Source organism: Augochlora pura, chromosome 7, assembly GCF_028453695.1.
Source record: "Augochlora pura isolate Apur16 chromosome 7, APUR_v2.2.1, whole genome shotgun sequence".
Taxonomy (NCBI): domain Eukaryota; kingdom Metazoa; phylum Arthropoda; class Insecta; order Hymenoptera; family Halictidae; genus Augochlora; species Augochlora pura.
The window spans coordinates 31,717,871-31,731,183 of record NC_135778.1 but is presented as its reverse complement, the minus strand read 5'-3'; the positions used below and the strand labels follow the sequence as shown (position 1 = coordinate 31,731,183).

The 13,313-nt window shown below is 33.9% G+C and overlaps 4 protein-coding genes across 4 annotated transcripts; 1 reads left to right on the top strand and 3 right to left on the bottom strand.

Moving 5' to 3' along the window:
* Positions 1-195: 195 nt before the first annotated feature.
* Bonsai (28S ribosomal protein S15, mitochondrial) lies at positions 196-1,709 on the bottom strand. Its single transcript, XM_078186761.1, has 4 exons — positions 1,273-1,709; positions 1,030-1,163; positions 754-949; positions 196-658 (listed from the first exon to the last, which is right to left on the bottom strand). The coding sequence occupies exons 1-4, from the start codon at positions 1,506-1,508 to the stop codon at positions 409-411; spliced, it is 816 nt and encodes a 271-aa protein (XP_078042887.1). The 5' UTR covers positions 1,509-1,709; the 3' UTR covers positions 196-408.
* A 190-nt stretch (positions 1,710-1,899) lies between these two features.
* LOC144472393 (RNA transcription, translation and transport factor protein-like) lies at positions 1,900-3,694 on the bottom strand. Its single transcript, XM_078185440.1, has 4 exons — positions 3,460-3,694; positions 2,938-3,159; positions 2,747-2,848; positions 1,900-2,660 (listed from the first exon to the last, which is right to left on the bottom strand). The coding sequence occupies exons 1-4, from the start codon at positions 3,518-3,520 to the stop codon at positions 2,296-2,298; spliced, it is 750 nt and encodes a 249-aa protein (XP_078041566.1). The 5' UTR covers positions 3,521-3,694; the 3' UTR covers positions 1,900-2,295.
* Positions 3,695-6,171: 2,477 nt separating this feature from the next.
* Positions 6,172-9,085, top strand: LOC144473302 (transmembrane protein 26). The gene is made up of 6 exons (XM_078187074.1): positions 6,172-6,365; positions 7,449-7,632; positions 7,713-8,120; positions 8,185-8,543; positions 8,617-8,967; positions 9,049-9,085. The coding sequence occupies exons 1-6, from the start codon at positions 6,172-6,174 to the stop codon at positions 9,083-9,085; spliced, it is 1,533 nt and encodes a 510-aa protein (XP_078043200.1).
* A 591-nt stretch (positions 9,086-9,676) lies between these two features.
* On the bottom strand, positions 9,677-12,478 carry LOC144471990 (uncharacterized). Its single transcript, XM_078184618.1, has 3 exons — positions 12,048-12,478; positions 11,382-11,679; positions 9,677-11,317 (listed from the first exon to the last, which is right to left on the bottom strand). The coding sequence occupies exons 1-3, from the start codon at positions 12,476-12,478 to the stop codon at positions 9,677-9,679; spliced, it is 2,370 nt and encodes a 789-aa protein (XP_078040744.1).
* Between the last annotated feature and the right edge of the window lie 835 nt (positions 12,479-13,313).

The following is a 13,313-nucleotide window of genomic DNA, read 5'->3' as shown; positions in this document are numbered from 1 at the left end:
TTGGTGTTAGAGAATATAGGATAGACCTTTGACCAAATTTACATGTAGTTTTTATTTGAATTTGATTGTAATAAAATTTTTATTTATGCTTTTGAATATTTTTTAAATATTCTTGTGAAATAACATGTGAAATGAAATTATCATAAATATTATTTATTATCTACTATCTACTATTATTTATTATATATATATATTTATATTTAACGCATGAGTATTGATGACTCCTATGATTTATAATTTATAATGTGAAGTTCTTGAAACGTAAAGAGAATAAATACAAAAATAATTAGAATGTCAGAATGTCATTCAATTGCAAATGCAAATCAAATTAAGAAAAATGGTTTAAAAAGTTTGGACGAAACTATATTGTGACATGACTTAGTTTTATTTCACTTATTACATACTTATTTACACTGACAACTCTTCTGCTTTCTTCCGTGCAGCTTCAATTTCTTTTTCCGTAACCGATGGCTTTACTCCATTCTCTATTTCTTCTTTTAAAATAAATGCTAATTTTTCTGCTTTTTCTTGGTAAAACAACTTTTGTTGTGCTTTAAAATCAGCCTTATATGCATCCATTTTGCTTTTTATAATTTTATCACAATACTCTTGTGTTAATCGTCTAATTGATTCTTTCCTTGGCACCATACCCAACTTTCTACAATTTTTGAAATGAAAATAATTAGTTCATCAAATTATTAGCTAGAGAATAATTATTCTTATAGAGTAATTATTACAGAAAAAATACTGTACTCTGGTATAGGTTTGTAAACAAGATTCAAATGCTTTAGAAGCCATTCAAATCGTCTGTAGTCCCATGTACGTAGGTATTTTAAGTACTTTCTTCTTTTCTCGACCAATTCTTTTAACACTGTCTTTGTTTTTCCATTTCTTGGATGTTCTAACATGTATTCTTGAAGGTATTGTATCTCACTAGTCATTGCTGCAACTAGAACAATTTATAGTTTAGTAGAATCTTTTGAATGAATTATACTTTTTTGATAAGCACCAAAACAAGGGCATACTTACTGGCTGATTCTGTAGATCCTCTATCAGATTTGTGCCTCTTCACTAATGCCATCACCTTCTCTCTTTTCATATTTCGAAATTCTTTTCGATGTTGAAATTGTATGGAGAACATTTTCTTTACGATATCATTTGCACTATATGAAATGAAAAAATAGTTAACCCATACACAATACATAGTGTTCAACACAGATGCAGTACTACAAAATTGAATCTGTAAAGATTACAAACGCAGAAGTTACTTACTCTTCCAGTTCCTTTGAACGGTTGTAATATAATGCAATTTCATCCTGTTTTACAGAGATATCTAAACCTAAATCACCGCTTTGAGTAGGATCTGCTTCGGTTTTCCTCGGTGGTTTGATCCAATTAATGTGATATTTTTCAATCGTTGAGGCATCGCGGCTCAGACAACCACCGAATTTGTAAATGTTATTAACTTTGGTACAACCTAACCTAAAAATATTGGTTGCCAAGTTCATCCTTATCAAATAGTGTACCAAATGATGCAGCCAATTGATTTTACTTCACAATAAAAAATGTTTAAACTACACAAAATATGTGTGAACACTAAACTGGCTAAAAAGATAGCAGTAGCGTATAACCTCGTCTGTGCAATATAATAAAGTACTTATCAGAGTCCTCTATCCTCAGTGTCATAAACTTAATTCATATCAAAGAATTTCCTTTCCTCTGCAACCCGAATATTCCCTGTAGAACGTAGTATCGTGTATTCAGGGGTACTGAAGCAACTAAAATATTTCATTTTTACCAAAAACTTATATAACACTCGATTTCCATTAATAAACAAATTCGAGAATATTGATCTCTTCCTTATCACAAGTTTTTTAGTTCAGAATAATTGACACGTAATTTCAATTGAAATTTTATTTCAATGATGATACAAATACGTATACTTGGCAATTTACAAGTAACTCTTTCATCTTACCACTATAAGATCGACAATATCTAAACAAAATATTATTACAAATTTCTGTCTGATTCTCCATAATTGTTAGTAATGAAGTAATAAATAGATACGAATAAGCTGCGAAAACTAGATAATATCATAGTAAATTCAGTTGCTTTTTTTACAAGTCTTAATACATAGTTATAAATTAATAATCACTATCACCTTCTGTTAATTTAGGACAAATGTCCTATCAAAAGGTTAAAGAGTATTTTAAAAATTCAAAGATTTCGCATGTATTTTGACTGTTTTAATAACATATCTCAAATGTTGAATTGATTATCATAATCTTTAATTATTTATTTTCCAACTTTTCCTAACTTAGTGTCCGTTTTTGGATTAGCAGTGATGCTTTGTACACGAACAATTACTTCATTAATCTTTGTTTGAAGATTTCTAATATCCTGAATATAAAGCAGAGCTAACAGTTTAGCTCCGTTGTCAAGAGCAGGTTTGCTCAAGCCAAACCCAGGGGCAATATCCATTATAGGAAATGGTTTTCCTTTAAGAATTTTAGAATTTGGGTTCTGCAGGCACTCAGTTCTTAATCTCTTCTGGACCAATTTACTGCAGGCCTTCAACGTAATCAGGTGATTCGGATGTTCCGGAATTCTGAGCATCTTAGCCAAAGAATATACTCCCTTTTTAAACTCAACGCTCTCAACTGATGAATAAAAAAAATTAAATAAGTCTATCGATTAGTACTAAATTATATGAATATACTTGCTAAATTATGTATTTGTTATTCACAGTCTAAATTGTCAAGTGGATTTTTGGATTTAAACTTGGGCATCATTGCTTCTTTCTTAGCTTTTTGCTTCATCTCTTTTACATTTTCCGAATACGCCTCACCTAAATTATATAGCATAGCTGTTATTAGAATTAATCCTAATGTACGAAATTTTAAATAAAAAGTTTTTCTTCTTAATGTCAGTTCTTACTGTTATTTTCCATTTCCAACCAGATGGCATGTCCAACTAACCACTCAAGTTGATCTAAAGTGTTATTCGTAATTGGACATTTCACATCTTTACAGTATTTGGCAAAAACGTTCGGCCATGTGTCACTTTTCAAGTCTCTTAATTGCTTTCGATCTTGTATATCGTACTGACGTATCTTTTGGTCCTCTAACCAGACTATTACCTTGCGAAAGTGTTGTGGATCTGCAATAATTTAAATCCATACAGTTAGAAAACTTTAGACTGATTGAATATAAATATAAGACCTTCAGTTTAAAGGAAATATTTTCTACTGATTTAAAGGCAGCAACAAGTGTTTAAAAAAAATTCTATGAAATTAAAATACACCGATTAATTTAACACAGAAATTGTATAACTTTATTGACAAAACTACTACATTTGCTAAACGTTATTTTATAATAAATAACGTGCAAAATATTACCACGTGTAATGTATTTCTTAACATAATGTAACATTTGCAACAGAAATTAAGGTAAAACGTACCGTTTACGTTAACTTTTTCCCATTCTACGTAACCTAAGGCTTGAAGTCTTTTCTTAAGCATTATCAAGTCTGTGTTGGACTAGAACTGTTTTAAATGGAAGACTAATTTTGTAACGTGTTAGAATATCATTAAACCGGCAATATCTGTCAATCAATTCGATACTGTATTTGCATCACGATATCTTCCAGCTGACAATGCTCCGGTTTCAAGAAATTTTACCACACTACACGCTACTGCACTATACATCATCACGTCTAGACCTTTTTAAACGCTACTATTAATACACCATCTAGTGTCAACATGTAGTAACTCCACTAACTGTGATTTGTAGATATGTACATCTTTAAATAAATAAATTATATTTTAAAATATCCATACTTATAAATTCTGCCCTAATCTAAATGTTTTAATTTTAAATATACTTCTTTCAATTTTAATGATTCAACAAATCTTTTGTATACATTCTACGAAAATTTATTGAACATTTTAAAATATATATAAAATGTTCCTAAAATTCAGTAATAATAATAATTTGTCGATACTGTCTATAAAACGGAAATCTATAATATATGCAGAAATTTTCATGCATCGGTAATGCTGTCAAATAGTTTCAGCGTTTTGCCACTATGTGTAGCGCTACTATATGGGTATTCTTACGGATCAAATGATTCTTACCGATTGCGTAAATACGGTAAAAACGGCAAAAATCAGGTGGTAAGAAATAATTTTATTTGAGGAATAATTATGGTAACAATAAGTTTCGCTTTCCAAATGGTTATAAATCAAAAGAAACTCTTAGAAAACGAAAAGGAAACGGTGGCAATGAAAGAATGGCATAAACTTAACCAGCAATATATCCAGGAATATCATCGTGGTATGTGTTATAAAGGCGTTATCTATTAAGACTTCAGTTATTAAGATATTGCATTAGTCATTAAGGCCTTACGTTATATATTAAGGCATTCCATTAATTATTAAAGCGTTGCGTTACAGCATGATTCTATGAAAAGAGATGGCACGCAACACCATTGGATCGCTTATGGTAATTTCCCGCAACAACTAGCGGGTAGTCTCGGCTATTCTGTGGTTGATGGATCACTCTGTCCATAAAAAATGATCGAAGTAACAAACCAACAGCAAACAAGTAGTTTCTTATATTACACAGTTAAATAGTTCTAGTTTAATGCTACTTTAGTAATACTATTTTCTATTAAATAGCATCGATATAAAATTTTAAATGTATTTTTTTATGGATGTTTGTATCATAAATTATTGAATATTATTATTCCCACATAAACACCTTTTCCTTATACTTAAAATTCTAGAATGCTATCATAATTCTTTTCAAGTTAAAATGTACTTGTCATAATGTATACTTTTTTAATTCCTGTAATTATATTTTTTAAACATTAAAAAAATTATAACGCGGATGCATTGAAATATTATTTATTTGACTGTGTTTTAGTACTTCAACAAGAATGATTTGCTTGGTATGAGTGTACGCATAGTGCTATTGTACAGGGTATCCCGGAAATCGTAGTAAAATCGGACAGGGGGTGATTCTACATAAAAAAAGAAGAAAATATTATAATTAAAACAAAAATATATACAATTATCACTGTTTGTAAACACTGTCCCGGACAAAGACAAGCAGAGCAGTGAAATATACGACAAGGAATTTGTATTAAATCGTTTACAAGTTGAACGAACTTTGAAGTTGATTATCACGAAAACGGAGCACCGGATGAAACGATGTTATACCAAAATATTTTCTTCTTTTTTGATGTATTATAGAATCACCACCTGCTCGGTTGTACTACGATTTCCGGGACACCCTGTATATAGTGATAAATCGCTGAAACTGTTCGGCAATATGACCGACAGAAAAGAATGATCGGTAATTTCATTGCCACCTAACAATCGATTGTGCTATTAGTAGTGTTTTTTAAATAATTAATATTTAACTGCTTTAATATAATATAATACAAAATACGATTACCTAAACTTGAAATCATTCAGTCAAACATCGTCTATATTTGTTAAATAGTGTAATATTTAGCTAAATTTTGTGCGATACTTTATTCTTTCCAAAAATTTTTTTGTTTTATTTGTTATTAAATAATTACTCTTTTTCAATTTAGAAGTAGTAACTTTGATTGTATATTTGCATAAATCCTAAGTTATCTATTAATTAATCTGTATAATATATTATATAAAATGATTTTGTTTAAGTTACAACAATTATAACTGTGTTGTTATTGCACTATTATTTTGTTAACGACTATGTTATGTATAAAATCAATTATATAGTAGTATCATCTTTTATAATGCTTATTTTAATGTTAAACATAAAATAAATGGTATATATTGAGTCACAAAATAGATACATATGTATCCTTTTGTCGGACGACGACGCGTGCGCGGCGCTATTTGAAATCCAAACCCCCTGCGATCTGGAATAGTTTTATTTCAGTTCTGATACAGTGAGCCGCGTTAACATTGTGCACCGTCAATATAAGACTTGAATAAGAAAATATACTTTTCTGATAAGATTAATTTAAAAATGGAGCTTATTATTTTTCTATCATTACGATTAGTACTAGCAGTATAAAGAATGCTGTCTCTTAATGAATGAATAAACATTACGGTGTTATCAAAGTGTATTTAGAACTCTAGGCAAGATTTGTCATTGAAAATAGTGCTGTTCAACAATGGCAAAATTCTTAGCAACTGTCAAGGCGATTATCACGCGACTGGTTTTTGCTTCTCACGGTTTTATAGCGATTTGGCAAGTGACCACTTTTAAGAAGAATCCTCTTTTTTGGTACCTCAGCTGCCCCATCCTGCTACTGTTTCTCGAGGGCATCTTTACACTCACTATAAAAGAGAACCAAGAATGGAAATGGTAAGTAACAATCGTATTTTACTCTTACATACATTTATAAGTAGCAAAATGATTAAAAACTTGAAAGTGAATGCATTATTAAAAATGCATTAAGGAATATTATGATATCAAATTTTTCTATGTGAAATGTTAATTGTCTATGAACAGAAATCTTTTTTGTGAAATACAGTTAAAACTTTTCCAGTCTTTCCACCAAACATTTGTTTTTATATTTATAAGTTACATTAATTTTATACTTAAATATTGCTGTATTCGAGTCATACAATATTTTTATTGAAGACCCGTTCACGAAAATATATAAATGAGTATTTGAGAGGGTCGACAGAGTAAAACAAGCCTACTTTCCTGAGCAAGAAAGGGTGTGTTGTTGTAGGATCATCTCACTATGACAGTCGGAAATTGGAGCATTAGTGGCGGGGGTGGGACGAGACACAATCCATTATACATCATTCGGAGTAGCTCGAAAATTATCGATACTCAGAAAAGGCTACCTGTAACAGTGACCTCTTTTTCTAATATCCTTTCCCATTCAAATCCCGTGATCGATTTGTCCGAGGATTCAGCAGACATCCTGCTCCCCCCCCCCCCCCCCCCTCCCCGCCTTGAAAAAGTTAATGCATCTCGATCCACTCTTAACCGACTGATATTAATCTCGTCAATCGACTGTATTTTGACATTAAAAGTGAATAAATGTAATTTTGAAATGTACAATCAACAATAATGAACACTATTTTCTTAAACTGATCTTGTTCCCAGAAATAATTGAATCTTGTACATCCATTTTATCAAAAGTTATTAACACTAAATCTGCCGCGGCAAAATGACCATTTCCTTATTTTATAACTCTGCAAAGTTTAGCGACTCTATTATGTAAAATATTTGAATGAACTACATTATTGGAGTAAGTATTATTATTTAAGCATTTTCCATGAAAGAGTCTTTAAACTTTGCACAATTGCAAAATAAAGAGACGGTCATTTTTACCGCAAATAGGCTTAGTATTAAAGAGAAACCCTTTCAATTTTAACAGCAATATTTAATTGTTCGACTTTACACGATTCGACCTGTAATAATGCACAATAGGTTCTGTCCGTCCGTGTTCCTGTATCTCAGCAGCGTGGTACCCGCTATATGGCTTCTAGAGTTGGATAAGGTCGACAGAAGACTGAAAGCTTTCGAGTCTAATGTCAACATATCAGAGAACCTGGACCTGGACTTGACTAACTTGGCTGCGGAGGATTTGAAACATTTAGAGAAGGCGTTAGGTGTGAGTGGAACTTTAAATTTCTCTGCGAACAGGATTCATACGAGCAATTTAAAAAATGGCTGCATTGACTTATTATCTAGGTGAACATTCAATTGCCAGACATTCAAATATCTACGGAAACGTGGGTCACTCTGATAGAGCAATTCTTGATGCTGGTCTTGATCATTGGTAGATGGATGCTACCGAAGGGGGACTTGACGCGTGATCAACTGAGTCAATTGCTGTTAGTTTACATAGGGACGGCTGCCGATATTATAGAGTTTTTCGATTCTTTCAAGGAAGACAGAATAGCACGTGAACCGGTCCTAGTATACCTGACACTAGGCATTTGGGCGTGGTCTTTGATGCAATTTACTGTTGTACTGACAGCCACCAAATCCAGAAAATCCAGGTTGTCCTCGGGGAACGCTGTTAAAAAGAGGATGCACAATGAAACCAGCTGTTGTAGCATCGACGTATGGGGTATTGCCTTGAACATGCTTCTTCAGGTACCTTTAACTATTTAGAAATGTTGTGCATTGCATTAACACTTACACTACATTGTGATTTCAGGATGGTCCTTTCCTGGCATTCAGACTGATTCTGATCATTCACTACAGTATCGTCAGCTACATGAACATTTTCTTCACTTGCAAGAATACTCTGGTCATACTTCTACAGCTCTACAGGCTGTATGTAGTGCAAACAGAGAACAAAAGCAAGCAGAAAAAGAAGCCTGTTGTAAGTAACATTAGCATCATTTCGAAAGGAGATATATACAGAGATGTTAGAGTCAGGAAGGTCGGCGAAAACAGAAGGAGAAAGAAGAAGAAGGAGAGAGATGTGGAGGCTAATTACTCCGATAGTGAAGAGACCACTGAAGAGACAGATAAATTTGATTCCTCTCCTAGAAACATAGGCCATTCCAAACGGTACCGCATCGTTAATCATTTTCTAACTAAAAATATAAGTTTCTAATCAAGTTTCCTTTTTGAAACTCGACAGGAAAGCTAGACAAGACACTGGCTACTCTACATCCAGTTCTCGCAACTCTGCAAAGCGACATAGGTCGCAAAAGAATGAACGTAGAAGGAGATCTGCACACAGAGAGGAATCGAAGCATGAAGTTTCTTCTGACGATGAGAGACGCAGGAGGAGAAGCGAGAAAAAGTCGTCTGAGAAGAGCGATAGGAAGTATTCCGAAGGTAGCAGATCAAAACCCCGGAATGACGATTCGAGTAAAAGTTCTAGTAAAAGTAGAACGTGTAAGGAGAACAGCGAGGATCAGTCCACGACTGAAGAAATGGTTGAGAAGACTATTAGCGAGGGAAGCGAATCAGAATCAGAGAAAAGGAGGTAAATGAATATATGCTAATATAAAAGATCTAACAATAGGTACATTTAATTATTTGCTAAACTTTTGGATTATCTACACAGACACGCCCACAGAAAACGAAGGCAAAACAGAGACTGACAACGAAGTCTCGGTATAACTGCTGTACTATGTGTCTATTCTGCGATTATGGTTGTTTGCATGTTGCTGATACATGCAGTCATAAATGATGGTTTGGTGTTGACTAGAACCAAAGGAGGACTTTCTATCAGCTAACTCAAGCAAATTTACAATTACTTTCTCTATGTTTGATACTAGTACCCAAAGTATCCGGAAAATGTATTTGAAGTACAAAGATGTAATGCATTCAAGAGCACAAAATTATAATATTATTTCTATGTCTTATTTAAACAAGTTCAACGTTCGAATACATTAAATAAAAGCGGTAATTAAATGTCTAATAAAACGAAATCAATATATTAATACTATTTTCATATAACTACTCGTGTTTTTAACAACTTAATTATTGATCGAATATATTTGTACTACGATTTTGCTCCGACATCCTATTAAATAAAGAAATGAATGTAGGCTTATGCGTCCTTTTCTCAAGTTATTTGAAGTACGATAATAAAAAATAAATATGCATAAAATTCTGTTGAAGTAACGTACTTCACTGACTGCAATTCAATAAAACTCCTCAACCCATTTACTATCAAGTTAAATAATTGCTTAGATTGTCAAATTCTTGCACGTTTCTAGCCACTTTATGCTTTGAGCGGCGTCTAAACTATCGATATAGTTAGCTAGGTCGTCCTGGTGGGTTCCGGTAGCAGCACAATACAGCATTGCTGTATTTTCTAACAGCTCTTGCAAAGACTGGGTCTTTATTGTTGTTGCATTCGTCATAATATTCATAGAACTATTTTTATTTTCTTTCTTCTCCAAGTTGATGGTACTTGATTTTTGGGACAGTTCTAAATATTTCAAATTGTCGTTATGTTTATCTACTGTAGAATCTACTGTTGATGCAATCTTAAATAATGATTGTCTGTTTGAAACATTCGACAAGGTCTTTCTTTCGTTCGAACTGTTCTTCATATCCTTTAGTTTCTCTACCGTCAAATGAAATCGTCGCCACTTTCCTTCCGGAAATTTTATATTCATATTTCTCATCATGGAACCCTCCTGAGTATTTTGTTTAACGTTCTCTTCTTTATTGGACACGTCCTTCATTCGAATGTTCTTCAAATTGGTGTAGAATCCCTGGTTTTCAATCGCTGGCTTCTTAGTGCTGCTTTTATTGTACTCGGACAAGATTTTTGCTATCTCTGACGTGTCGCTAGCACACCAAGTCTTATTACCTTCAGACACTTTTTTGACATTGACCTCTTTAGTAGTGGTTTCATAAGACAACTTGTTTTCGCTAGAATTCGTTTCTTTTGGTGTTAGGGGTTTGCTTTGCTGCGAATTATCAAGAAGATATTTTGTAACAGTGAATTCGGGCTTGTTCCCACGTTTTATGGGAACCTGTTTTAGAACCATTTTAGAATTCTCTGACAAATCATCAGTAGGAATTGCATTATTAAGCACTGAAGGTATATCGAATAAAGACTCATTATCTTCTAGTTGTATGAGGTTCATGTTGTTAGGCAATGGTCTTAAAAACTGAGCATCTTTTCCTTCTAAAGTGTTTACCAGAACCAGTGGGTGATTGGAAGACCGCATCATATCTTGTACCTTTATCTGTCCACTTTGAAGAGTTCTATGATTGTTAAAGACAGCTGACTTCTGTGGATTCGCAACATAAACCTTCTGTGCTGGAAAGAGTCGCGTTTTCGCCATTTGATTAAAGTTCTTAGCATTCTGGGACATCATAATCGCAGAATAATTGTTTGATATTTTGTTCCCATCTATCATTTTCTGTAACTTTTCTTTATTACCGGCGGTTGACTTATACTTGCTAGTGGATTCTACGGTATTCCTCGTTGAAGATTGTTTCTCTGATTCTTTTGTAATGCTAGGTGACTTGTTCTCGTTCAATTTGTTAATTTTCCCCTCGACATTAATTTTATAATTGGGAGTCATCACCTGTGAACAATAACCCAGAACACAGTGAAAACTCTCGTGCATACAACTTTCAAAAGATTTGAGTTTCTTAGATGAAATAGATGTCCTTGAATTTCCTAGGTTCAGAGAACTCTGAGTCATCTTGGATCTTCTTTTACGTTTCTTTTCACCAGAAGAAGGTAAGGAATCACAGTGAGGATCTACGGACACTACTTCTATTTCAGGACGATCAACTATCTCATGATAAGAGAGACCATCGAAACTGGTGTAGTAACGGCCCAAGTATTCTGCAGCCAGACCTACCTGAAAAAGATCATCAACATCAATAAGTAATATTCCTTGTATCCCATAAAGGTAAGAATCTTACCTGAGGATGGAAGATTGGTCTCTCATGCATACCATGCACTGGCCATTCTTTCCATTCCATTTCATCCCTTGCCGTAGGTGCCTGATATGTTGCTCCTACATTGTACATCTTTCGTGTAACTGACCGTGTATTCATATATGGCATCGTGGAAGACTTTCCCTGCTTAATAGATCCCAAGTCGATGAATGTCTCCTTCTTCTTCGCTGAAATTAATTGTTGCCTTTGCCTTGGGTATCCTTTATCTAGATCCTTCTTTGTTACACGTATAGGATTCCTACGAATTTCTCTTGTGCCACGGCTGCAAACAATTTTCGTTATAAAAACTGATCTCAACCCATAATCACAGACACGTGATCTGCAAAACTTAAAATTCACACATTTCCAGCAAAGGCTGACATCTTTTAATGGTACATTGACACATAAACATAAGTAGCACCAATTTGAAATACATTGATGCGACTAACAAAATTGAAAAAATAGTAAACAAATAAGGTGTTAATTGTGAAATTAACACAGTGGTCTTTCAAAACGTCTGCATTAATGTCAATCATAATATTTCGACGTCTGTGATCACGGGTCAATTATCGGACTCTCAAGAGTACCCAAAATCTTCCTTAAACTCGTTTATTAATAAATCGATAATATTCAACAAACAAAATTTCTTACGTTCTTCTTGTCGTTCGATGAACCCGTCGAACTTTCGCGGGCGCACCGGAAGTGGATCCGCCGCTGCTAGTTTCCGTAGAATCTTTCACATAGTCGCTATCATCCTTGTATTTTCTCTCCTGTTTGAACATAATCATTCCTGGAGGCAATTTCTGCAGGAACTCGATTCTTTTGTAATCGGTTGTCGACTCACCGGTCTTCGTAGACGATACTTCCGATTCCGATCGTTTTCGGAGCGTCATTTTCGGCTCGTTGTCGAGCTCGATCACTCGTCGATCATTCTGCGCACGGTCTTTCGACGGAGCCCATTTCTCAGATTGTCGGTGCATCGAAGGTCTGTCCTTTTCTTTTCCTATTACCGCGATCACGCTCACATCATCGTCCTCCTTGCGTTCCTTCAAATTTAAATTCGATTTCGTTGAATGGTCCATTGACTTCCTTTTCGTCAGCTAAACATCCGGTAACGACAACTGCTGTATGACTCTCCGGCGAATAGTGAAATTTGTTTCTACACCATGGAACACACGAGTATCGCTGCAGGCGATGAACAGGAAGGATAATTGTGGTTTCCGATGTCGGTTGTAAGGTGTAAGTATTTCAAATGTTCTAAAATTAACTGAGGTGTTACAATGATAGGTTTTGTTTGGCTGCAGATGATTACGTTGGGAATGTAATCGATACGATGGCGGGTTGGAGGCACGAGCCCCATGCTTTTGTTTTTCGCGGGCTGAAGTGGAACAACGGTGTCATCTACCGATTACTGCTTCGACGACAATGTCCACGTTTTGTTTTGCAAACCAAATGCTGTACCAACTAAGTGCATTTGATATAATGAACGCGTAGTTGAAGATTTTTGATTGAGACAAAAATGTTCATGGATAGTAGATGCACGGTTAAAGTAATTGCATTTGATTTTGCAATGGAAATAAATAATTTCTAACTTATTCATAAAGAACATTTTTATCTGAAGTAAAAATCTTGAAATGACAGCAGTTCATTTCCAAAACAATTAAGCTTTGTTCAGCTATTTTGTTCAACAATTCACATTAGTTCTATTTTCTCATAGAAAAAAGATGCCATATTAGTTAAAAATGTACAATTTATCTGTGGGTTTACAAATTTTATGAGAATATCTCTGGAATTAATCAACTGATTAAGTTGAAATTGGTAAAACCATTGTTATAGCTTTTTCTTTACATAAAATATCTATTAAAATATAACAGATACATACTACTCTCAGCAAGTGCTATTTTTTATAAGTTGGAA